Raw genomic sequence first — 24,410 nt, 5'->3', positions numbered from 1 at the left:
TTCCTACTCCATTAGTATGGGATGATCCACAAGAATAAACTCGTGTTTTATTTCTAATCTGACATGTTCCAGCACCTATTCAACGAACTTCGCTAATTCCCATGATGTTAATCTTTAGTCTTTCCATTTCATTTATCACCTTGTCCAATCTTCCTGCTTGATATAGGGTTCTTACATTCCAAGTGGCAATAATTTTCTTTTGTGTTACTTAAATTTTATGAACAGTAGCTTGATGACAGTCGGGGATCCCCTGCTGGCCAGAATCAACCATGGTCAAACTCACAAGCAGTACATTGCAATACATAATAATAAAAACTATAAATTACAATGTGCGTGTGTCTGCATATAACTCTCTACAATCAGTCCACTTCCACCCTCTATGCAATATGGTGAGAACACTGCAAGCAGTCGTCGGGCAACAGAACAGTTAAAGGAAGGGGGCACATCTTTCCAGCCCTCCCCAGATAAGAGTTTGTTTGATTCCTCATTTTGAGATTAGAGTTCTCTGTCCCTTGCTGGAGGCCATACAAAGGGCACTGGCAGACCTCCAGAGTGTGTGTGTGTGTGTGTGTATATAAAATAAATATATAATAATATAGTTTGCCATTGTCTTCTTCAGGGTAGTGTCTTTAACAAGCCAAGTGATCCCCGCCATTATCAACACTCTTCAGAGATTGTCTACCTGGTGTCTCTGGTCGCATAATCAGGACTTGTGATATGCACCAGCTGCTCACACATCCATTCCCAGAGATGTTGATGCGCAAAAACTTGAAACTACTCACCCTTTACACTTCTGATCCCTCTGAGGTCTGGTGTGTCTTCCCTCAATTCCCCTCCTGAAGTCCACAATGAATTTCTTGGTCACTGATGTTGAGTACAAGGTTCTTGCTGTGACAGCGCTCAACCAGCTGATCTGTCTAGCTCTTGTACACCACCTCATCACCATCTGAAGTAGTTGCCTCGACAAATTTATAGATGTTGTTTCAGCTGTGCCTAGCCACACAATCGTGGGTGTAGAGAGAGAGTAGACCAGGTGTGCCAGTGTTGATTGTCATTGATGAGCTGATGTTATTTCCAATCCGCACTGACTGGTCTCCCAGTAAGGAAGTCAAGGATCCTGCTAGTACAGATGCCCAGGCTTTGGAGTTTGTTGATGAGCACTAAGGATATGGTTGTGAATGCTGAGCTCTAGTCAATAAACAGCAGCCTGACATGGGTATTACTGTTGTGCAGGTGATCGAAGGCTGAGTAGAGAGCCAGTGAGATTGAATCCACTGTAGACCTTTTATGGCAAAAGGGAAATTGCAGCGGGACCAGAACTTTTCTTAGACAGGAGTTGGTTCTGTCCATGACTGACTTCTCAAAGCATTTCTTCACAGTAGATGTGAGTGCCACTGGGTGATGGTTGTTGAGGCAGCTCATCCTGCTCTTTTTGGGCCCTTTTGAAGTGGAGAGAACCTTGGACTGCAGCAGTGAGATATTGAGTATATCCTTGAACACTCCCACCAGTTAGCACAGGTTTCTAGAGCCCTGCCAAATACATCATCAGGGCTTGACACCTTGCAAGTGTTCACTCTCTTGAAAGATGTTCTGACATTGGCCTCTGAGATAAAGATTACAGGGTCACCAGATGCTGTAGGGATTCACGCAGGTATAGTTTTATTCTCCCTGTCAAAGCATGCATAAAAGGCATTGAGCTCACCTGGGAGTGAAGCATCACAGCCGTTCATGATGTTAAGCTTTGCTTCGTAGGAAGTAGTCTGTAAACCCTGCCAGAGCTAATGTGCACCCAATTCCATTTTGAACCTTCATCGGAATTGGTTTCTCACCCTTAAAGTAGCCTTCCATAGGTCAAACCGGGATTTCTTATATAGTTCCAAAACACTGGTCGTGAATGCCACAGATCTAGTTCGTTGAATCTACTTATCTCCTTCCTGGTTCATCCACAGCTTTTGGTTTAATTGTGGCTTGTTAGAGCAATTTTTGGGTTTAGCACATTTACATTTAGCAAATGACTTCAGCCACCAATCTTCAAATCTGAGTATGAATTGTAGATTTAATCTAAAATGCAGCTCTGAAAAATGGTTTCCTAAAAGCCATGAATCACAGACCAGAGGATGCTGATTACAATTCATTTAGATGTCTCTGCTGTGGGTACAAATTGGAGGTGTAAAGTTTGTGTGTAGTTTCAAAGAAAGCATTGTGGATACATTGTAAATATGGAATTGTCCTTTGATGCTTAGCAGATATCGAACTCCATGTTGGGCCTGCTGTATCTTGTTGAATAAGACATACAGTCGACCCTCCATATCCATGGGTTCCGCATCCGCGGATTCAACCAACCGCGGATCGAAAATATTCAGAAAACAAATTCCAGAAAGTTCCAAAAAGCAAAACTTGAATTTGCCGCGCACCAAGCACTATGCTTAATCTACGCAAATGAAGTGATGCGTAGGCATACCCTGCTGTAGCCTCCCGCCATTTCACAGATCCTCAGTCTCTCTCCAGCACTCGCTGTTTGAGCATTGTATGCCTCACATCTCGTTCGTTCACTCCTTGTGTTGTGAGCGAGAGGAAGGAGTTTAAAGCTAGTAAGGGATGGCTGGCTGGCTATGTAAAGCACTACAGCCTCAAGAACTTAAAGATCGTGGGAGAATCGGCACCGGCTGATACCGAGGCATCAGCATTCCCAGAAGAGCTACGATGGTTGCGTCTGTACTGAACATGTACAGACTTTTTTTTTCTTGTTACTATTCCCCAAACAATACAGTATAACAACTATTTACATAGCATTTACATCGTATTAGGTATTATAAGTCATCTAGAGAGGATTTAAAGTATACGGAAGGATGTACGTAGGTTATATGCAAATACTATCCCATTTTATATAAGGGACTTGAGCATCCGCAGATTTTGGTATCCTGTATTCTGCTTCATATCAACCAGTACTTTTCTCCGTTGGCTTTATTCATGCAACAGCAGTCTGATATTATAAGGTACACAGTCATCCTCACAGGTCTTGATGAAGTGTGTGACACTGTGGCATATTCATTCAGACTCTAAGATGAATCCCTGAATATTGTCCAGTCCACCGACTCAAAGCAGTCCTTCTCCTCCTTTGTTCATATTTCTTTGGCTCCAAGATGAAGACAGGAGGGTATGGAACTGAGGGGGGTGTATCTGGGACGCCAGGTAGCACCGTTGAGCCCTCTGGAGATGTCATGGGCTTAACAACGAAATGTCAAAGGAGGAGGGTGCCCACCTGATGACCCCGATGACATACCTACCCTCCCTCCTTGTCACCACTCCAAACCCACTGCCAACATCGAGAGTGCCAACTTACCATAGGGATTGAAACATCAAGTCCTAGTAGCTCTACTATGGTCTTTAATTTCTGCCCGTTATGCTGGGAGTAGAAGTACAGTCAGATAGTCACACTTTCCAAAGTGGCCTTGGGATGGCATAGGAAGTATTCTTGTTGTTCAAGTGCGTTGGCTGCTCTGGTTCCACAGGTGATATGTTGGCGGTAGTCATTCAGAGGCGTCTTCAAGCTGGCCTGGTTGAAATCTCCCGCAATGATAGGGAAGACACCAGGGTCTGCAATTTCATGTCGGCTGATTACATTGCAAACTCTTCCAGTGCCTGCCTGATGATGGCCAACGTGGAATGTTTACTGCTATCAGGATGTTGGCAGAAAACTTCCTCGGCAGATAAAATGCATGACATTTGACCAATAGATGTTCCAGGTCAGGTGAACTAGTCTGAGATAGAATCACCACATTTGTGTACCATGATGAGCTAATCATAAAGCATACTCCATCTCCTCTGCTTTAAAAGATTGAGCTGTTCTGTCTTCACAGAGAATGGTTGAGCCATTGGACTGCAGCTTTTGAGTCCAAAATTGCTAGTGTGGGCAATGTTTCCATAAAGCAGATTACACAGCCATTCCTAATGTCCCACTGGTACAGTAGTCTTGCTCTGAGGTCTTCAATTTTATTTTCCAGAGACTGTACAATCGCCAGCAGGATAGTCAGGAGTGGAAGCCTAGAGCCTCTGCATTTCAATCATACCTGTGTCCCCGCTTCCATTTTCTTAAAAGGGAACTACACGCGTGACCTGAGTCTGCCGTCCAAGGTTTGTTGATTTTGAGTATCGATAGATTTTTTAAACATCATAAAACAATTCTGCTTACTGAAGTACCCGTGGTTGTAGTTGTGGATTTCAGCTGCGGTGGTCCTAAATGGGAATATTTGTTCATTCCCATTGGAACTGCACACAAATGGAAAAGCAAAGCTATTTTTATGTGGTTAGAGATTGGGTAGTATTGAAGTTCAAAGGGAATTGGTCTTTTTGTGCAAACACACTGGGCATTAAGGGTATCAAGGGTCATGGGCATAATGCAAAAAAATGAGCCTGAGGTAGAAGATCACCTCTGAAAATTTGGGTAAGTACATAAAATCAGTAGTATTGATGCAGTTATAAATAGTCTTCACATCATTATGATGCCTAAAATGACTGAAACTCTTAACTTTTGCTTATAGGTCCTAACTGCCAAATGTGTTGAACACATGAAACTACACCAGAAAGAAGAAACAGAAGTTGATTTATATCAGTACAACTGGGCAAACAACAAGTGTCCAGTAATTAGGCCTACAGTAGACTGCGATGGCCACTGTCATCCCCGGTGATCTTTTAGAAGTAACAGATACTCAGAAGGTTCTAGTGGGGAAACGTAAACGTAGTGAAACCAAATCCAGAAAATCCTTTCCTTGTCAGTTGTGTGGAAAGATCTTCACTAGTGTTGAGAAATTGAAAGTGCATTCATATTCACATACTGGAGAAAGACCCTACAAGTGTTCACACGAGGACTGTACCAAGGCCTTTGTGTCTAAGTATAAACTACTGAGGTATGAAAGACTATTCAGAGTAGATAGTATCTATTTTATTAATTGGGGATATTTGCCTCTGTGAATTTCAGCCTCCAGCTTAAGAGTAATTCTAAATTTCAGATTTGGCATCATTCTAAGCTTAATTTCCTTCAACTAGTGCACCTAAATTATATCAGAATAGACATTAATAAAGTCTATAACAAATTGAATTGAGTACCTTTTTAATAGTTTAAGATGATAATGGCTAAATATTAACCCAAAATTGGTGCGATAGTTTTATAAATCAGTGCACACTTTGATGTAAAAATAAACAATTGGGGATATGTCCTAATTTGAACAATTTCTGCACCTATGTTGCAAATTTTACAATGTGACACTGAGATGAATATAGACTTGAGGCAGAAATCTCAACCAGTGGAATTTTGACCACATTTTGCACCTGGATCGCCAAGGCATCAAAGGAAAAACTTAACCTCAAAGTTTTCTTTGAATGCTTATCAATATTTCTACTCTTTCAAAACTTGGGCGTTTTCACCATTCTTGAAAAAATAATGGCCTATGTCTTAGTGGTTTAAAGAAAACAGTATTAAATGGTAGCAAGTCCAGAAGTCCACGCATGCAGTGTCTAACACAGAAACTGCAGACTTACTGAATGTCAGATTAGTCAGTTTGTTGTGCTTTTGGATATAACATGGAGGGATTGGGATGTGACAGGAGAAAAAGGGAGCAAAACAAAATGAAAAGATGGGAGGAGTAAAAATTAAATTGGGTATTGAGTTCTGTGCCTGATTTAACGGCGCAGGATCTGTGCCAGTAATGGGGACTATGTTGTTGCAGTTAATGCAATGGTGAAGGTAAGTTCTTAATTATTTAATGCTTTAGTATTCTGTCTTTTAGGTTTTTAATGTTACCTTCTAAAATTTTTTTAAAATGTCGCTGATTGTCAGTAACCTTTATAGTTTTGTCAGCAGTGGCACTGACATGTTAATAATTTTGGACATCAGCTTAGGAGAATATGGATTTGTTTCAGTACTGTCCAGTGCATTATGTTCTGGCAATGAATTGATAAAGAATTTGTCAATTAAACTAAATTTTAAGAGTATTTTTAACGGAAAAAAAAATAGTACCAGAAATACTCGGCAAGATCAGGCAGCATCTGAAGGGGTGATGTCAGTTAATGTTTGGGTCAATGATCCTTCATTACAGCAGTGCTTTATTTTTCTGTTTGGTCTTATTGATCTGGTTTTTAACATTCCTTTTGCCACAAGTGAAATAATTAAGTTTAAGAATATGTTGCTTGTGTAAATACTTCAGAATGATAACCAGGAAAAAATCATTTATATTTGAGATTAGAAAATTTGTAGGAAAAATACATTGTTGATTAGTAACTAATGTTTCTGTGCAAAATAACAGCAAATTATGATACCAAATTTCACTGTCCATATTAATTTTTAAAGTTACTTAAAAATAAGATGCTAATTATCTTACACAGTTATTTGAAAATAAAATATTCTAATTGTTACTATTCATGATTTTATATTAAGGTTGTTTACTATTTCTGCATCAAATTCTTGTTTTCCATTTTTACAGGGGGTTATAACTCAAACTGGTTGTTGTAGCTATGGTGAAAACTTTTCAATGCATTTATCCATATTTTTTGTGATAGTCTTCAAATTCGTTTCAATAAGCTTTAGAATATTCGTTTTGTTATTCATTTTTGATAATTTCACGTCTAAAAATGTAAATGAATACTCAGGAATGATGTCATGGTAAACATACTATTGATTTTACAATGTTTCAAGTCATTAACAAATTTATTACTGAGAGGAAAAAAAATCATCCTTCCTGAATTCCAGCCATCAAGAGTATGAATTTTGTTTTCAAAGTATTCCATTAGAGTATTGCAAATTATGCTATGTCTTAAAACTGCAACACTTTTATAAGTGGTACATAAATCATTGAAAACCAGTTTTTTTTATTCCATTTATTTGTTGGAGCGAGTGACTTACTAACGTGAATCATGACATCTTAAAGAATGCAACAGTTTTAGAAATGTATTTAATTTTTCTGGAAAGGTACCCAAATATTAGATGGAGTGAAGATTGTCATATGAATGTTTTGTGATTTATACCCATTTTCACCATTATTTAATAGCTACTGTGATCTGTGCGAGTTATTATCAAATCTTAGAATAACTCACAGAAACTTGATACAAACCACCAGGAAAACATGAAACTTTATCAACTGTCTATCTGCATCAGAATGTATACACCGCTTATTCTGAGTTTTGAAAAACCAGCTTTTATGTTTTAGTTTATAAACTAAATGTTTCCTGCAATAACAATGGGCTAACTTGTGCTTGACCTTGGCTGCAATTTCGACCTGCATTCTGTCTATTTCCATGCATACCTGCACTATAAATGGAGACCCTATATTTCAGATTACAACAGGGCTCCTGAGAGCAACGAAGCCAAGGAGAGTTTTAACAGTTAGCAAGACTACCATTTTAATATCTCTTGTATTCAATGTCATTTCAAATTAAAGTTGAAATAAATAATTAGAAAAGAATAATTTAAAAAATAAAACATTTGTATACAATTAACCTCTAATCTAAAGTAACATTGTTAAAGAAATAACACTTTTCCCCTAGCCTCGTCAGCCATATGCTTGCAATCCTCATTGAAATCAAATCTGGCACAGTATCCAAGAGACAAGGAAACTCAGCAAGACTAGGCCTTGCCAGGGGATTCCATGGGATTCCAGTGGCAGACTGAACTGATAGATTTGGGTCTCTGATTCTGTCTGCTGGTTTCATTTTCCCTCATTTCACAGCACAGAAATCTGAGACACGGGTTGTTAACACTTCGGATCAAAACTGTGCATAGTCTGTCCTTTATAATTTCATAAACAAATAGCTTTTGTACAGTCAGAATACACATTAATATTCTGGATAATATAAAAAAAATTAAAAGAAGAGAAATTTTCTGATGCAAAAACTGCTAAGGAGTATTTTAGTGCGAAGTGTAATTCTCAAAATCCCTAAATTATATGTACTCAATTTTAGCTGGGCATGAGTTTAATCCAGTATATTCAGTGGTTTTAAATTTATTGATTATTGAGAATGTCTAAATGTGTTTCTACATGTTAAATTTATAGGCCATTGCCACATTGATTAATAGACAAAATCAAGATTAGGATATTGATTTTGCTAGATTTAATTATAATCAGGCAACATATTTTACCAATTTGAAAATAGAAAGTACTGGACATGCTCGACATTTCAGGCAATATCTGTGGAACAAGAAGCAATTAACACTTTAGACCTAGATCCAAAATGTTAACTGTTTCTCTTTCCAAGAGACCATATGACATAGGAGCAAAATTAGGCCATTCAGCTTTCCACTGACACTGCCTGACCTGCTGAGTGTTTCCAGTATTTGTTGTATTTCTGAAATCTGCAGTTACTGTATTATACATTACAAAATACCCATCTCCAAACAAGGAGAGTGGTACACTGGAAATGTCCAGTATAAATAACCAATTGTGTCTGTTCAAGGCATATGGCCACCCATTCACCTCAGAAGACCCACAAGTGTACTTACTGTGAGAAAATGTTCCATCGTAAAGATCATCTAAAGAATCATCTGCAAACTCATGATCCAAATAAGGAAGCCTTCAAATGTGAGGAATGTGGAAAAAGCTACAATACAAAGCTTGGCTATAAGCGCCATTTAGCGCTACATGCTGCAACTAGTGGTGACCTTACTTGTAAAGTGTGCTTACAAACATTTGAAAGCACAGGAGTGTTACTAGAGCATCTGAAGACACATGCTGGCAAGTCAACAAGTGGCACAAAGGAAAAAAAACATCATTGCGACCATTGTGACCGTTCTTTCTACACTCGTAAAGATGTCCGAAGACACATGGTAGTGCATACAGGAAGGAAAGACTTCCTTTGTCAGTATTGTGCCCAGAGATTTGGGCGGAAGGACCACCTGACCCGTCATATGAAGAAAAGTCACTCTCAGGAACTGCTAAAGGTGAAAACAGAACCAGCAGATCTTATGGATATACTTAGTTCAAATACTTCATTGTCATTAAAAGATGAGCTAAGTCCAGTGATGTCAGTGGTTTCCAGTGAGTTGACAACTAGATCATTTACAAACACTTTACAAATGAATATCTACAGTGCCCATATTCAGACCATGCAAACATTAGGGGCAACAAATCAAATGGTCTCTTCTCCGTTACCATTAGGAATGGGTTGCCCACTAGACATTGAGACTTCAATTCGCGCTCCTCAAGAACTTTCCTCAAAATATTTTCTTGGTTCTACCTCATATGCCATTGCAATGCCTGATAAAGGACAACCATTAAAAAGTGAAATAGACAGCTACTTAATGGATTTACATAGTGATTTACTCCCCTCTGCCCATGACACTCAATCATCCTCATCAAAGCAAGGCATGCAGTCTCAGCCAGGATCTTTGGGTGATGGATGTGGGGACGTTTTGCTTTCTAAAAGCCCAGCACTCCTCAGTGAACCTCTAAATACATCATCAGCAGACTTTTCTCAGTTATTAAGTTTCATACCTTTAAATAACTCTTCATACAATCAGCCAGTTTCTTCTGGCAATTCTGGTATGTGTTATACCCAAGAGGAGCCTCATACATCCTTAATTCCTCTCCCACCCCAGTACCAGGATTCACATGAAACTGGCAACAGCATTGGTCTCAATGCTCTCCATCCCTTATCTACAGTTTTCACTACTAGTTTAAGCACAACAACCCTGCCACGTTTTCATCAGGCTTTTCAGTAGATAGTGTGATATTTCTTAACCATTTCCTTTTCCAAATATTGTAAAAGTGATTATCCTGATGAAACATTAAGGAATTGGACTGTAACTCTCTGGTTGTAACAACAGTGCTGCTTTGTGAATGACCACCACAGGCAAACAAAGCCAGGAGAAAAAATGTACAATACTGTTTATTTGTGGTCATAATAGGAACATTCTATTTAGCAGTTGATTTCTAATAATAGACATTGAGAGTAAATTTGAGTCTAGATCATCAATAATAGACTCACTGACGGCCTAGGTGTTTACAATAAGAATTGATACAAAATGCCACAGCCCTGAACCCTTTCATTGCAATGATTGTTGTGTTCTAATTTTAGGCTGTACTGACACCAATAATCAGTCTTTCAGATTCATATATCAGATAGCAACTGCAAAATTCACAGTGCTTTATATCTTTTAAACAAACTGTATTCAGTTTTTGAAAAGATTGCTGCTCTGTTTAATAATTTTGCACAGTTTCACTTCGTGGCTGTTTTGAGGATGCATTTTTGCATTTAAAAATGCTGGAACACCAAAAAATTTTTGAACTCTGGCCATATTAATGCACCAAAATTGGTTTTATATATAATCCATTTATTTTATTTAGAAAAATGCTGAGGGTTTTCTTAACAAAGTTCCTGGTGAAAACTTCTATAAAAAATAAACTTCCCATCAGATTTGATTCTGTAGCTTCAAAAATATGGAACACAGAATACATGATTCCTACATTAATTTTCAAATTCTTGTGATAGAGTGGCAGTATAAATGAGTTTTTCTTTCTAATTTAAATTGATTATATTAACCTTAAGTTCTATGTGTCATTTAATGAAGATTATTGATAATAGATTATGAATTAAACTTCTGAATTAGATATATGAATAAAAGCCACATATACTTTTTCATTTTGATCTTATTGTACAATTTCATCTATTAGATTATTGATTATATCCAACATATGTGGAATTTGTCCTCAAAGTAAAACAGTTTAAGTAACACCCAAGTTCCAAAAAGGAAGCACAGCCTTAAGAGGTGAAGAAATAATTGGTAAGGGGTAATAAATATTCTGATAAAAATTTAACTTGCATTTCTATTTGTTTTGTTAACCAAATTCTTAAATAATTTTGAGTATTGGTTAAGCCATCATTGTCACAAGTAGCAAACAATTAGCTAAGTAGTATGTGTTGAAAAACAATTTTCTCATTAAGATAACATTTTGCCCCATCTTTGTGCAATAGTCTGCTCCTAACCTGAAATTATTCCATCTGCTTTGGACTAATTCCTTCAGATATTTCCTTGTTTTCCTGAACCATTTTACTAATTCACTTCCATGTGTGCATTTTGTACTGTTCAAATTGATTATATCATTTATAAAATTGAAAATATATGAAATTGTAATAATTTAGCAGGTAAAAGAAATTGACATCTTGAGATTTATTTTGATCTGAAATCTTCATCTGTTTTCAGCTGAAACCAATTGTATTTACTGAGCCTTTTCTTATATTAAAAATAGAAAATAATGAAAATACTCAGCAGGCCAGGCAACATCTGTGGAGAGAGAAACAAAATTTAAGGTTAATCTTTTTTTTGTTTTCTGTATGTGTTTCAACTATACGTTAGTTCAAATAGACATATTAAGGAATTATTAATTTGGTTTTAAATGGCAGAGTTCAATTAATTTTGAGCAGTATTTTGAGGAATACTATTTGTTGCATTGTACTATTCAGACTATGTGAATGTCATTTGTTCATACAAAAATTTATAAGGTCTGTGAACTTGATTTAATTAGCTATTCAATCCCTGTAACCAGCTGACAAATAGGACTTTGAATTTAGTAGAGTAAGTCAGAAGTAGTCAAAGCAGTTTTAGTAAAACAGTCAGAAGAATGTGTTACAATCGAAATTACTGGTTAGCTGTAAGATGATACCAAAGGTTTTATATTGAAATTCAAACAAACTTAAGATAGGTGAATAAAATTTTAAGTATTGGAAGTCAAATAGAAGCAAAATACTGGAAACTCCATCTGATGTAGAGAAAGCAGATAGGTCAATGTTTATGTAAAATTGGTCAGGTCTACCAGAGTATCTAAAAGGTTGCTTGGTTTGTAATCTACATAAATGCTTTGAAATTGGTTGTGCTTTTGTCACATGGGCTGTTTGAATATATCAGCTTGTGGAACACTGCTAAACTAAAATAAATGGTGCCCAAAAAGGTGGAATATAGGGAAGTACCAAAGAAATTGTTTAGCTGTGATTTGCATGATATTTTACATCAGATCTATATTTGGTCTCTGCATTCCTCATAAGAATTAATAGCAATTGATATGTTACTTTACTGCTTTGGTTATGTCATGTTAGATTTTGGTTTCTTCCACAATTTTGCATTTAGTTATTACCTGTTGACCCAGTATTTGAAATATTCATTGACCAAAAATGTTTTCAATCTAATGAGATACAAATTTATTTCAGCTCACGTAAATGGATTTTTCTTTCTATATGCTGCAATGGAACTCATTAGTCTTGAGCCTATGTTGACCAGACCCCATTACTTTGAATGCAGGTTGTTAGTACTAAATGAGGTTGGAATATTAGCTCCCAGTTGTACTCACCTCTGCACATTTGGTTCCTTTCACTTCATAGAATCAAGTCTTCACAGGCAAGTTCAGCTGGTGGCCAAAATTCTCACAAACATGTAGTACTAGCAACCGAAGACAAGTTTCACCCCGTAAACATTTGGCTTCACTGAAAGTGCTTCTTCACCAAAACTAACCCTTTGCTAAAAATTAGTACTTTTATCTCCTATTCCATCATTGATATTAGATCAATTAACATTTCACTGATTTTGTAGTTTAATTTCAAATCTTTTTGTGAATTAAGTTCAAAAAATATTCCAAGTATTGAAAATATTTTACTGCTGCTAGATTTAATAGGATCAGAGAATATTATTGCAGGAGGACATTTTAGAGCTCTAATTCTTATACTGGCTCTTTGAAAGAAGTTTCCTTTATGTCTGTAGCCCTGCAGTGACCTTGGCCTCAAGTCTCAAGTCAAGCCTTACTTCGCCTGTCCAGCTCACTTTTAAAGATGCTAATGAAATGAAAATCCCATTTTGTTTCCTGTTTTGTTTAGTAATGATCTCCCCCAAGCTATAGAACATGGTATCACAAACTCTTGTCATCCTTAAAATCTTCTGTGTCGCTTCTTAACTTCACAACTATTCTTTTAACTATATAAACTTTTACCTAAATATCCCTGTATGCCCCCTATCAGTGATAGCATCACAGTTCACCTCAGTGCTCTTAAAGACTTGAACCCTTTTTGAAGTATGGTCCAAGAATTATTCACAATACTTGTCCTAATGATTAAGTTTCAGTGTGATTTCTTGTGGCTTCTGTTTCTCCACTGATTAATCAGCATGCTCCTTTTCACCTCGTCTACATCAAAGTAAATATATATCAGCACATCAGATTTATTGTGTTGAAGTAATATCTTCATATAGCTAGATGAGCTCAGAATCCGAATAAGAATCAGGTTTAATATCACTGGCGTGTATTGTGAAATTTACAGCAGCAGTACAATGAAATACCGTTTGTACATGATAAATAAATATAAAGAAAAAACAGAATTACAGTACATTAAGACATTTATATTTACACATAGACACACTGTATATAATAGTTCAGTTAAAATAAGTAGGGCAAAAAAAACAAAAATAAGAAATACTAAGGTGGTGTTCATGGGTTCAATGTCTAATTAGAAATCGGATGGCAGAGGGAAAGAAACTCCCATTATAGTTGACGAAAAAGAGTAGAAAATAGCACTGAAAGGACATACAGTATCATATAAAAACAGTCCCAAAATTGTTAAACACTCATCTCTCAGCAGTTCTATACATCTCTTGCCTTTGAATATCACTAGTCCAGGAAGATGTTAAAGTCAATAGATTTCATGTTTCCTAGTATATTCTCAGTGGAATTTTATGGGGAAAAAAATACAGATGTGGTCATCAGCAGAAGAGCTGCAAAATGAACAATTAGTAGCATCCTGTGAAATAAAGGATTGGTGATTTGGGAATTAAATACATTTCTTTAAGGAGGTACAGGCCTTTCCAACTATGTATGCTTGGAGACAATGTATACTGAGTGCTGTGCATTTAAAACAAAGATTGGTAATTTGATTGAATTACAGGAGAAAGAAATTGGACAAGAAATCAAACTGGAGGTCAGTAATTAGCCACGATGCTGGAGCAACCTCTAGGCTCTTGGATTACTTTTTATTCTCATTTCCTTTCCCTAAATAATCACAAAACTAATAGAAATTCAGTATCTAACTTACATAAAGAATGGACAAATTGAGGAGGTGGTGGACTAACGTTTAGCACCAGTAAACACAAACGAGGAGGAAATTTCAGAGTGCTTTAAGTTTTTTTGTTAGGAAACTTGTATACTTGCAATTTTTTGTAAAATAATGAACTTTGAAATGCATTGATTCGACATCTGAATACCATTTTCTATGCTATTAATATTGAATCATGTCTAGGAATCAACATTTTTTGGCGAAATAACATACAAAATTATAATTATTGCAGTTTGTGCTTTAGCAGAAAATTGTAATGCATATAAAGTAGCAATTAAAAATTACTAGTCAAGAAATTTGTTCCTTGCTCTACTACTGTAGTGGTGCAATATTAATCATTCTACAATATGATTTGGAGGATTTGGAGTCTCTGTTCCACTAACTTGATTGACCTCTGGTCTGATTTCTGACCAATTGCCTTATCTCTTTATTCAATCAAGCCTAACCTTACCAATCTATGTTTTTGAAATACATTTTCCAAGCAAGTGTACATTACAATTATGTATTTCCGGGGAAAAAGACTTGCAATCACTGAAGAAACTTGCCTCACTGTCGAATGGCCAATCCTTTACCTGAGAGGATGCTGTTAAAATGGTATCTCTCTTCTCCCACCCCCCCCCGCCAAAGTCTTGCAGAATGATAAATATTTAATGAAGACTACAGCAGATCATCACAACACCACATTAAGCAAGCATATCTTCCTTTGGGACGCGGATACTAAAACTGGACACAAGTTTTACGTAGATCCATTCTCACCAAAGTGCCTGGTATAATTGCAGGAAGAATTCCTCGTGCTTACACATTTCTTTGCAGTAAAGACCAACACACTCTATGTTTTGTTACCTGAGATAGATCTTTCCAAACAACATTTACTGGAAACTTTGAGAATCTGTTTTTCTCGTCTTTGTTTTCCCCTCCATTTTATTTAGTAGTGACTTTATGATGCTAATCTTTTAACTGCTGGAACCACTTTATTAATTTTTTAAGATCATCAACAATGCAGCCATTGTCTTTACAGTAACCTTATTCCCCCTGAGATGCAGTTCATCATGTCAGGTTTTATTTTAAGTTAAGAATCTAATTTCAGACTTAAGTTTGTTACATTCTAACAATTAATCCTGATGAGATCAGGTTTCTCAAGAGTTTCCCCTTATCATGAGCATAAACAAAGTGCCCAGGCAAAATGTTCAGTTTATTCAACTCACCGAGACTCCATGAAGGATACCTTATGATTTTTAATCTGATTTCTATTATTGTAAAGTCAAACTGATATAAATTATATTGATCAACAATTCATTTAAATATTAAAGAAGCATGAATTTTGTACCAGTACTAAAGATTTTGTGTACAGTGACACTAGGTGGAAATCTTGACTATATTCAAAGACATTTTTTAATTACTTTCAGAAATGGAATACTCTATGTGAATTTGAAAGTTAGTATCTAACCATTTATAAATTAAACCTTTCTTGGTGGAAGACTACAGTATATGCTTAAATTCTGAGATATAAATTAGAATTTTAACTGAGCATGATACATTAGGCATGACTGTAAGGTGGGCCATTATTCAATGCAGTGGGATAGGTACCTGTTGTATGTAATGTATAGTTCAACGTATAGTTGCCAGTGCTGTTGAATAAATGGTTTACCTTCCATGGGTAGATGATTGAAACAAGTAATTAATGACAAATATTTTTATTGTATCAAGTCTATTAGCTGTTGTAAAGTGCATAGTTCATAAGATTGCAATCCTAAAATTCATTTGAAACAGAATAAATGCAGAATTTATAGATTTGAAAATACTCGGGGTGTGAAGAAAATCTCTGATATTGGTGCATTGCATTATTTGAAAACTTAAACATTATATAATGCATTGTGTACTGAACTAAGCAAATGCTATATAGCTGGTTACATTGAAACTTTGCTTAAAATTCAGATACACATTTTATATAAGTTTTCAACCATGAATTTAGTTGGTTAAAAATAATGCACACACTAATGTTGGAGTTTAGAAATATTCTAGTCAAGCAGCATCTTACAGAGAACCAAACAGGTGGACTTTCAGATAGATGTTCTTGGCCAGGAAGGCTTCTCTCTTTATAGGTGCTATATGACCTGCTGAGATTTTAAATGTGTACTTCTATTTGTATTTCAAACTTCTAATGCTCCTTTGGGAGCCTGGGTAATTTTTTGGGAAAACTTAAATTGGAATGATATGGCTTATATTTAAAACTGAAGTCAGAATTCTTTGCTTGGGCACTGAGATAGACTGAGTAGGTAAAACTGTGGTTGCAACACAACTGAAATGGAAATGGTGTGAAGATGACCAGTGTTATGTTGTTCAACATTTGTATTTTACATACAATGTGTAAATGAAACTACAATTACAGTTCCAGATATGTAAGCTCTCTTCAAAAGGAAGGATATTTCTTTACATCATGAATGTCTCATTTAAATAAATCTGACTTTATTTTAGATTTGGTCAAGAGAAAACCTTTGTATGCGAGGATGCCAGCTTATGAATAAATAGAGCAATCAGTTTAGGAGTCTGGAGAAGAAGCCCCCATGACACATAGGATAGTTTATGTTAGAAAACCAATCTGTGATAAAATGGGGGGTGGGGGGAACGCGGTGGCCAAAAGTCTGATTTATTCTGAAAATAATCTCCTGTAAACAAAATGGATTGGTATGATCAATCCTGGCATATAAATTGTATCCAAACTCCAATAGGTTGGTGAATTTTAAACAGTTAACCTGTTCACATGATTATGTTTTTTTTCATATGTCAACTAAAGCACAAGCAAGTGCATGCTGCTTGAGAAATTGAATTTTCATGATGTTTAAATGTTATTTTTTTTCAAAATTGTGTAAAGGTACAGTTTTTATAGAAGCATAAAAGTAAAATGTTAGACTATTGTTGCAACACATATAGCAAATAGTCCAAGTTGTAGCTTTGTCTACAGAATATGTGCAAAATAATCTATATATTTTTAGCACTTTCATATTCATTAATCCTTTAAGAGTATCTCTTGAAGGTTGTATCTTTAACCATCATTACAAACTTGTTTCAAGTGCCATTAGATTTCATATTAGATCATTAGATTATAAAATAAATTTGTATATAAAATTTTACATTTTTTATTTAACTTTTAGCAGGTACAAATGTCATAGCATTTCTTTTATTAAAAATTGTTGTATATGCTTGCACAGTTGCTGTGTCTCACTTAGGGAGTTTACTTTACATTCAAGTCAACATTACAATAACCAGTATATAATATGATGGTTCTTTGCTGCTGCCGTCCCATCAGCTCCCTGTAAATAACTATTTATACGGACAGGAAAATACACAAGTGAAAACTATTGTGGTACAAGTGAAGCAAATTTGGTGGGGAACACTCCTGCAACTTTTTTTTTGAAGTATATATTTTGCTGCTAATTCACATTGGTTGGAGGAAACCAGTCCTCGTGGTGCTATGAACTTTCCCTTTCTTTATCTATTACTATAGCTCTATAATTCAATTAAAGTAGGGAAATCAAATGGTAAAAATGCTACAAAAATTCTTAAGTACCTAGTCTTTGTGTGAAGTTACAACAAATTATGTAGTTGTAGCAAAAGGTGATGGGAAGAATTGTCTGACCCAAAGTTGATACGGCATTGACATGCTTTGCCTCTCTGTATAACTGAGGATTGTTCAAATCACATGAGCTATGGTGCATTTAATTCTGAAAACATTGTAGCATTTCATGCAGATCACTCCCTCTTTACTACCCCACCCTAACAGAATTATTACATCTATGTTACGATACGTTCATATCTTGCATCTCCATGTGGAAATAAAAGATTAAAAAAAAACTTTATTGCCCCCTACTTCTGTATAATGGAAGTGTAAGATTTCAATGGATCTTAAGTGAAAGTGAAATAGATGTAAACACAATTAGATATTTAATTGGTTTAAAACATATTAGTTTAAAGTAAACCAACACTGATGGAAGAAACTAACTGCATTCCACATTGGACTTTTGTACTACTTTTATTTCATCAATTGTTGTTCAGAATGGAAAACATTTTGCTTATGTATACACTTATCAATGTATTTACATACTACTGGTATCTGTACAAATATAGGCATAAATGATGTTTTTTAAAAAGCTTTTACAACTTAAAACTACAGTAAAAAAAACTTTAGAGTTTAATCTTTACATCCAAAGAAATGCTTCAAAAGCAAACTGATTATTTATTGTGCCAGATAACCTGCATTTTTGTAAACAAATTTACTATAATAAAACAGTTCTGCTGCAGCTTCACTTGGTCTAAAGTGTCATTATTGTCAAACAACGTTATTAAACGTTATAATTTATATTTCAATGAAAAATCAGAAAACAATTCATTGACAATTACATAATGAAAAACTTGTGAAAATCAAAGGCGTGTACTCAATGAAAGTGTGATCTGAGCCATTGACTGCTTATATAACCATGTGCTGTTTGGGCCATCTCTACACTTTAGCGGGCACTTTCATGCCAAATCAGCAGTGTTAAGGGGGTGTAGGTTAAAAGCAAGGTTTTTGAAGTCCCAATATAATAGTTACACAACAGACCAATAGTCTCGAGGCTGAATCCAAGTGGAATGATAAATATGGTAATTTATAAATTGTTACTACAACATCACCATATAAATCCCACTACATAGTAATAAAACAACTCAATTAATCATACAAAAGTCATAAAGGTCTGACACCTCTCCAGTTCTCACATCTTGGTTCAATTCTATAATATAGCTAATTACTTAAACATTCTGACAAGACCCTTAATTGCAGGCGATCAACACACACATACACACATTTTTTTAAGGGGTCAGTGACACTGATGACAAAACTTTGGAACTGTGTCTACCTAATCTTGTAGCTAGAATGCACTATGGAAGAGGTACCCTCAGACTATAATCATAACCTCAGTTTTACAGAACCACATCTCACGCTGTCATATCAGACTCATCATCCACTGGACAGAACAAACTAAAGGCAGGATTAAAAGCCCACAACTCCATTTTTGCAGGCAGTGTATTTCACTACCAGCAACAAGTGATGGATTCAACATTAGAGTTCAAAGCTATTAGAACATAGAATGGTACAGCACAGGAATGCCCTTGACCCACGATGTGCTGAACAAATTAATCTAGTAATTAAATGCCTAATTAAACTAATCCCTTCTACCTACACTATGTGCATAAATCTCCATTTTCTGCACATTCATGTCCCTATCTACAAACAACATTCCTATCATGTTTGCTTCCAGGACCATCCCTGGCAGTGCATTACAGGCACTCTCTGTGTTTTAAAAAAAAACCCCACATATTTCCCTTCAACTGTTTCCCTCTCACCTCTAGTATTAGACATTTGGACCCTGTGAGAAAGATTCTGGCCGTCTATCTACGCCTCTCATAATCTTATATACTTCAATCAGTTACTTCTTAAGCCTCCACCACTCAAAAGGGAAAAAAACACATTTGTCTAGATTCTCCCTATAGCATTTACTCTCAAATCCAGACAGCATCCTGATAAACTTCCTCTGCACCCTTCCTAAAACCTCTACATCCTTTCAATAATGGGGCAACCAAAACTAAATGCAATACCTCAGACTTTTAAAGCAACAACATTAACTTCCTGACTCTCGACCTCAAAGCCTTGAGTAATAAAGCATATGTCTACTGCCCTATCAACTTATGTGACCACTTTCAGGAAGCTATGGACTTGGACCCCAAGATCCCTCTGTATACCAACACTGTTAAGAATCCTGACAATAACTCTGTACATTTGATCTCTCAAAATGTACCACTTCACACCTGCCTGGATTAAACCACTGCAGGCCTAGTGTGTGAAGAGATTCCGCCTTTGGAATTGTTTAGCTGGTTCAGTTACCTCTACAAAAAAGGTGGATGGTTGAATATAGCTACAATGGTCTCAACTCAAAATATGAACTGTTTTACTCTTCTCCATGGGTGCTCCCTGACTTGCCGAGTTATTCCTGTATTCTGTGTGTGTCTTGGGCCAAAAACTCAAGTTTGCTCAAGAATCTCTTGTGCCTATAATTTGAACTTGGTCTTCTCCACCTCCATCAATGTCCTATCTACCAAAATTGAAAGTAAATTTATTATCAAAGTACTATATGACACCATATACCACTCTGAGATTTGCTTTCTTATGGGCATACACAATATATCAAAGAAACACAACAGAATCAGCGAAATACTGTTGACAAACAACAAATGTCACTGACCTGCTGGGCCCACGACAGATGCTCTGAAATGATAACAGTGAAGAATTTAAAGTTGCTGACCCTCTCCTCCTCTCCTCCTCTGCTGCCCCACTGAGGACTGGCTCATGAACCTCCGCTTCCTCCTCCTGAATACAATATTTAGCTCCTTGGTCTTGCTGATTTTGAAGGAGAGGTTATTGCTGTGGCACCACTCAGCCAGATTCTCAATCTCACTCCTATATGCCAATTCATCAACACCCTTATTCAGCCAATGATGGTGGTGCCAGTAAAGTAATTGAAGGATTTACCAATAATCCCTTGAAGCTGCATGTGAATGCTAACCTACTCATCAATGTCTCCAAATATTAGCATAGCCACAATCCAAAATTGCATGCAGGATTTTGTGACCCAGAGCTAAAATGAAATCAATAGGAGTCAAGAGAATTATACCTACCATACAGAAAGACATCATTAGTCACAAATCACAGCCATGTATCACCCAAACTGCAGTGCTAGGGAAGTGTTCTAAGCTCAACCATATTAGGCTGCTTTATTCATGTTATTCCATTTTCAAAATCAAGAGTGGAGATAATAATGGATAATTCCATATTGGATAAATAAGCAATGTTTAATATAAGCAGCCAATGTGTACCTGCAACAGGGGCTGGACAACTTTCAGGAATGAATTAACAAATATCTAATTACACTTGTGCCACATAATGATCTTTCCAGCAGAATCTTCAACAGCTTCCCAGTCATCAATAATTCAGTAAGATATGAGCTGTGACAGCCTTTTCAGCTCAGAGACTTTAACCCTGGAACAGATGCTGGATATTCAGAAATAAGCAGCAAGCCAAACTACTATCTGAAAACACCTCTCGATCAAGCACATTGATAACTGTATTCAAAACAATGCCCCAGTGATATTTGCCGGTATGTTGGGTTCTATATTTGTCCCTTCATAATGGCCGTAGTTAATTTGATCTAGTGGATGAATGGTAGTAATTGATCTCAGATTCTTTAACAACACTTTGCTATCCTTTTCATTTTTGCATGGTGGCCAAGTGGATGTTGTGGTCAGCTATAGGAGGTAAGTAAGAGATTGGTGTGTTGATGGAAGTTTAATTGGGCTTCTGTTTATTGATAACACAGTCAGGTGAATTGTTCACAGACAACTCAACCAGATAGGGAGAGCACAGTTTGCTTCCTCCCTTTCTTCCACTTGCTTCCCGCTGTTTGCTAAAAAAACTGGAGACTAAGCCAATGAATTGGAATTGTACAGCAGACCTCCACAAGTCTGCACAGCTCTTCCAAAGTATTTCTGGGAGCAAAACCATTATTAGAGCTCAAGTTGCATTTTGTGTGATAGCACGGCATTCATTGCATCCAAAGTGCCCATTCTTCCACAGATTGAACATCAGATTACGCCCACAGAAAAAAGAATCTCGGGGTTGTGTGTGGTGACATGTATGCACTTGATAATAAGTCAAAGGTTTTAAAAGACAAATGTGAGATATAAATTTACTAACTTACTGCTTGTTGCACTACTAAAGCTTAGGGCAGCAATAAAGGTCCTCTATCTCAATCTGTCCTCGGCCACCTTCTCCACTGTGCCCAGATGTGGTTCAGGGCTCTCATTTCTGCCTCTACAGCATGGTGCCAAGTTTTCTTTGGTCTCCTCTGTTTCCTCTGCCCTGCAGGGGTCCAGTGAAGTCCTGTCTTGATGGTAGAGTTGGCCTCTCTTCTCATCACTTGGTCAGTCCATCTTCAGCCTTTCCCCGTGATGATTGTGGCCATGCCCTCTTGGTGACACTGAAGGAGTAGGGTGTGGTTGGAAATCCTTCTTGGCCAGAAAATGCGGAATATCTTCTGGAGGCTCAAGGTGTGGAAAGACAACAGCTTAACAAAGTAGTTATCTGTCATGTGTTTGGACCCGTACATAAGTGTGGACGGAACACAGCTCTGATACAGCTTCACCTTGGTGTGGACGCTGTATTTGGTGAGATATAAAACAGTCAAAATTCGTACTTCGTAAGAAACTGCCAAAGATGTAGAGAGGCCATGGCGGAAAATAGAGTGCTGTGACAAAATATGTTATAGGAAAAGGTGCCACTTACAGTACATCTTTGTCAAACCCAAGATGTCAATGTAATTTCTCACAATAAGTTCACAGTTTCAGGGGACCAGGTTCCCCATGCACTTAGTTCCAGAAATACATGCTGGAATGAAATACATTGATGGCTGGTGAATGATCTTCTCATGGTTAGTCCAAGTGAATGAACTTGGCATGTTTATGAAGCATAAAGGAGGTTACTGACATAACCACCTTCATGTGGGCAGGACAGAAAAGGCAAGGACAAAACAAGAAGAGACACTTGGAATTGCTATTTACTAGAAGACACAAAATACTTCAGATGCCCTTTTGGAAGTTGCCAAGAGAGATACAAAATAAAGTCGGAGAGCAAATCCTGAGATAGATAGATAAATAAATAGATAGATAAATTGGTTATGGAAAAGTACAAAACTTAGCTATCAGTGCAAGAACCTTCATTTAAAAAGCTCAGACTTCATGAAGCCATAGTCCTGCCATCGATGCAACCAGTATGAATTTTTATTTTGCATGCTTTCCTGTTTCACAGATCTTACCACTAAGTGTGTGCATACTACAAGTAGACTCATAGAGTTATAGAGAAGTACAGCACAGAAACAGGCCCTTCAGCCCATCTAATATATGCAGAGTATATAAACTGCCTACTCCCATTGACCTGCACCAGGACCATAGTCCTCCATACCAATACTATCCAAGTACCTATCCAAACTTCTCTTAAATGTTGAAATTGAACTCACATGTACCCCTTGTGCTGGCACTATGACGAACCTCTGAGTGAAGATGTTTCTCTTCATGTTCCCCTTAAACTTATCTCCTTTTACCTTTAACCGATGACCTCTGGTTGTAGTCCCACCCAACCTCAGTGGAAAAAGGCTGCTTGCATTTATCCTATCTATACCCTTCATAATTTTGTGTACTTCTAACAAATCTCCTCTCAATCTTCTACATTCTAAAGAAAACATTCCTAACCTATTTAATCTTAATTTATAACTCAGATTCTCCAGACCCAGCAACATCCTTGTTAATTTTCTCTGTACTCTTTGACCTTATTTACATCGTCCTGTAGATAGGTGACCAAAACTGCACACATCACTCCAAGTTAGGCATCACCAACATCTTATACAACTTCAACATAACATTCCATCTTCTATATTCAGTACAGAGATTTATGAAGGCCAATGTACCAAAAGCTTTCTTTACGACCCTATCTACCTGTGACACCACTTTCAATGAATTATGGACCTGTATTCCCAGATCCCTTTGTTCTACCACACAGTGCCCTGCTGTTCACTGTGTAAGACCTACCCTGGTTGGTCTTACCCAAATGCAAAAACCTTGTGCTTTTAAATTCCAGCTGCTATTTTCCTAGCAGATCACTCTACAAGCCATGAGAGCCTGCCTCACTATCTACTACACCCCAATCTTGCTGTCATCTGCAAATTTTCTGATCCAGCTAACCACATTATCATCCAGATCATTGATATAGATGACAAACAGCAAAGGACCCAGCACTGAACCATGTGGCACACCACTAGTCTCAGGCTTCCAGTCAAAGAAGCAGCCATCTAATAACACTTTTTGGCTTCGCTCACAGAACCAATGTCCAATCCAATTTACTACGTCATCCTGAATGCTAAGCAACTGAACCTTCTTCACCAGCTTCCCGTGCAGGACCTTATCAAATACCTTACTAAAGTCCATGCAGACAACATTCACTGCCTTGCCTTCATTCACTTTTCTGGTAGCTTCCTTGAAAATCTCGATAAGATTGGTTAGACATGACCTACCATACACAAAGCCATGCTGATTATTCTTAATCAGTCCATATCTATCCAAATACAGGTGTCCCCCGCTTTTCGAACGTCCGCTTTACGAAACCTCTCTGTTACAAAAGACCTACATTAGTTCCCTGTTTTCGCTAACAGAAGGTGTTTTCACTGTTACGAAAAAAAGGCAGCACGCGGAAA

At 36.9% G+C, this 24,410-nt stretch overlaps 1 protein-coding gene across 1 annotated transcript in view; it reads left to right on the top strand.

The window, feature by feature from the left end:
* Positions 1-18,371, top strand: part of LOC134354689 (zinc finger protein PLAG1-like) — a 53,823-nt gene extending 35,452 nt beyond the window's left edge. The window contains exons 3-5 of the mRNA XM_063063823.1: positions 4,005-4,134; positions 4,542-4,907; positions 8,446-18,371. Coding sequence (XP_062919893.1) covers positions 4,666-4,907; positions 8,446-9,709 — 1,506 coding nt within the window. The 5' untranslated portion in view covers positions 4,005-4,134; positions 4,542-4,665 and the 3' untranslated portion in view covers positions 9,710-18,371. The remainder of the gene's footprint in view (positions 1-4,004; positions 4,135-4,541; positions 4,908-8,445) is intronic.
* Positions 18,372-24,410: the final 6,039 nt, after the last annotated feature.

The sequence above is a fragment of the Mobula hypostoma genome, chromosome 1, assembly GCF_963921235.1.
Source record: "Mobula hypostoma chromosome 1, sMobHyp1.1, whole genome shotgun sequence".
NCBI classification, from domain to species: Eukaryota; Metazoa; Chordata; class Chondrichthyes; order Myliobatiformes; family Myliobatidae; genus Mobula; species Mobula hypostoma.
The sequence above is the reverse complement of the archived record's forward strand: the minus strand, read 5'-3'. Positions and strand labels throughout refer to the sequence as shown.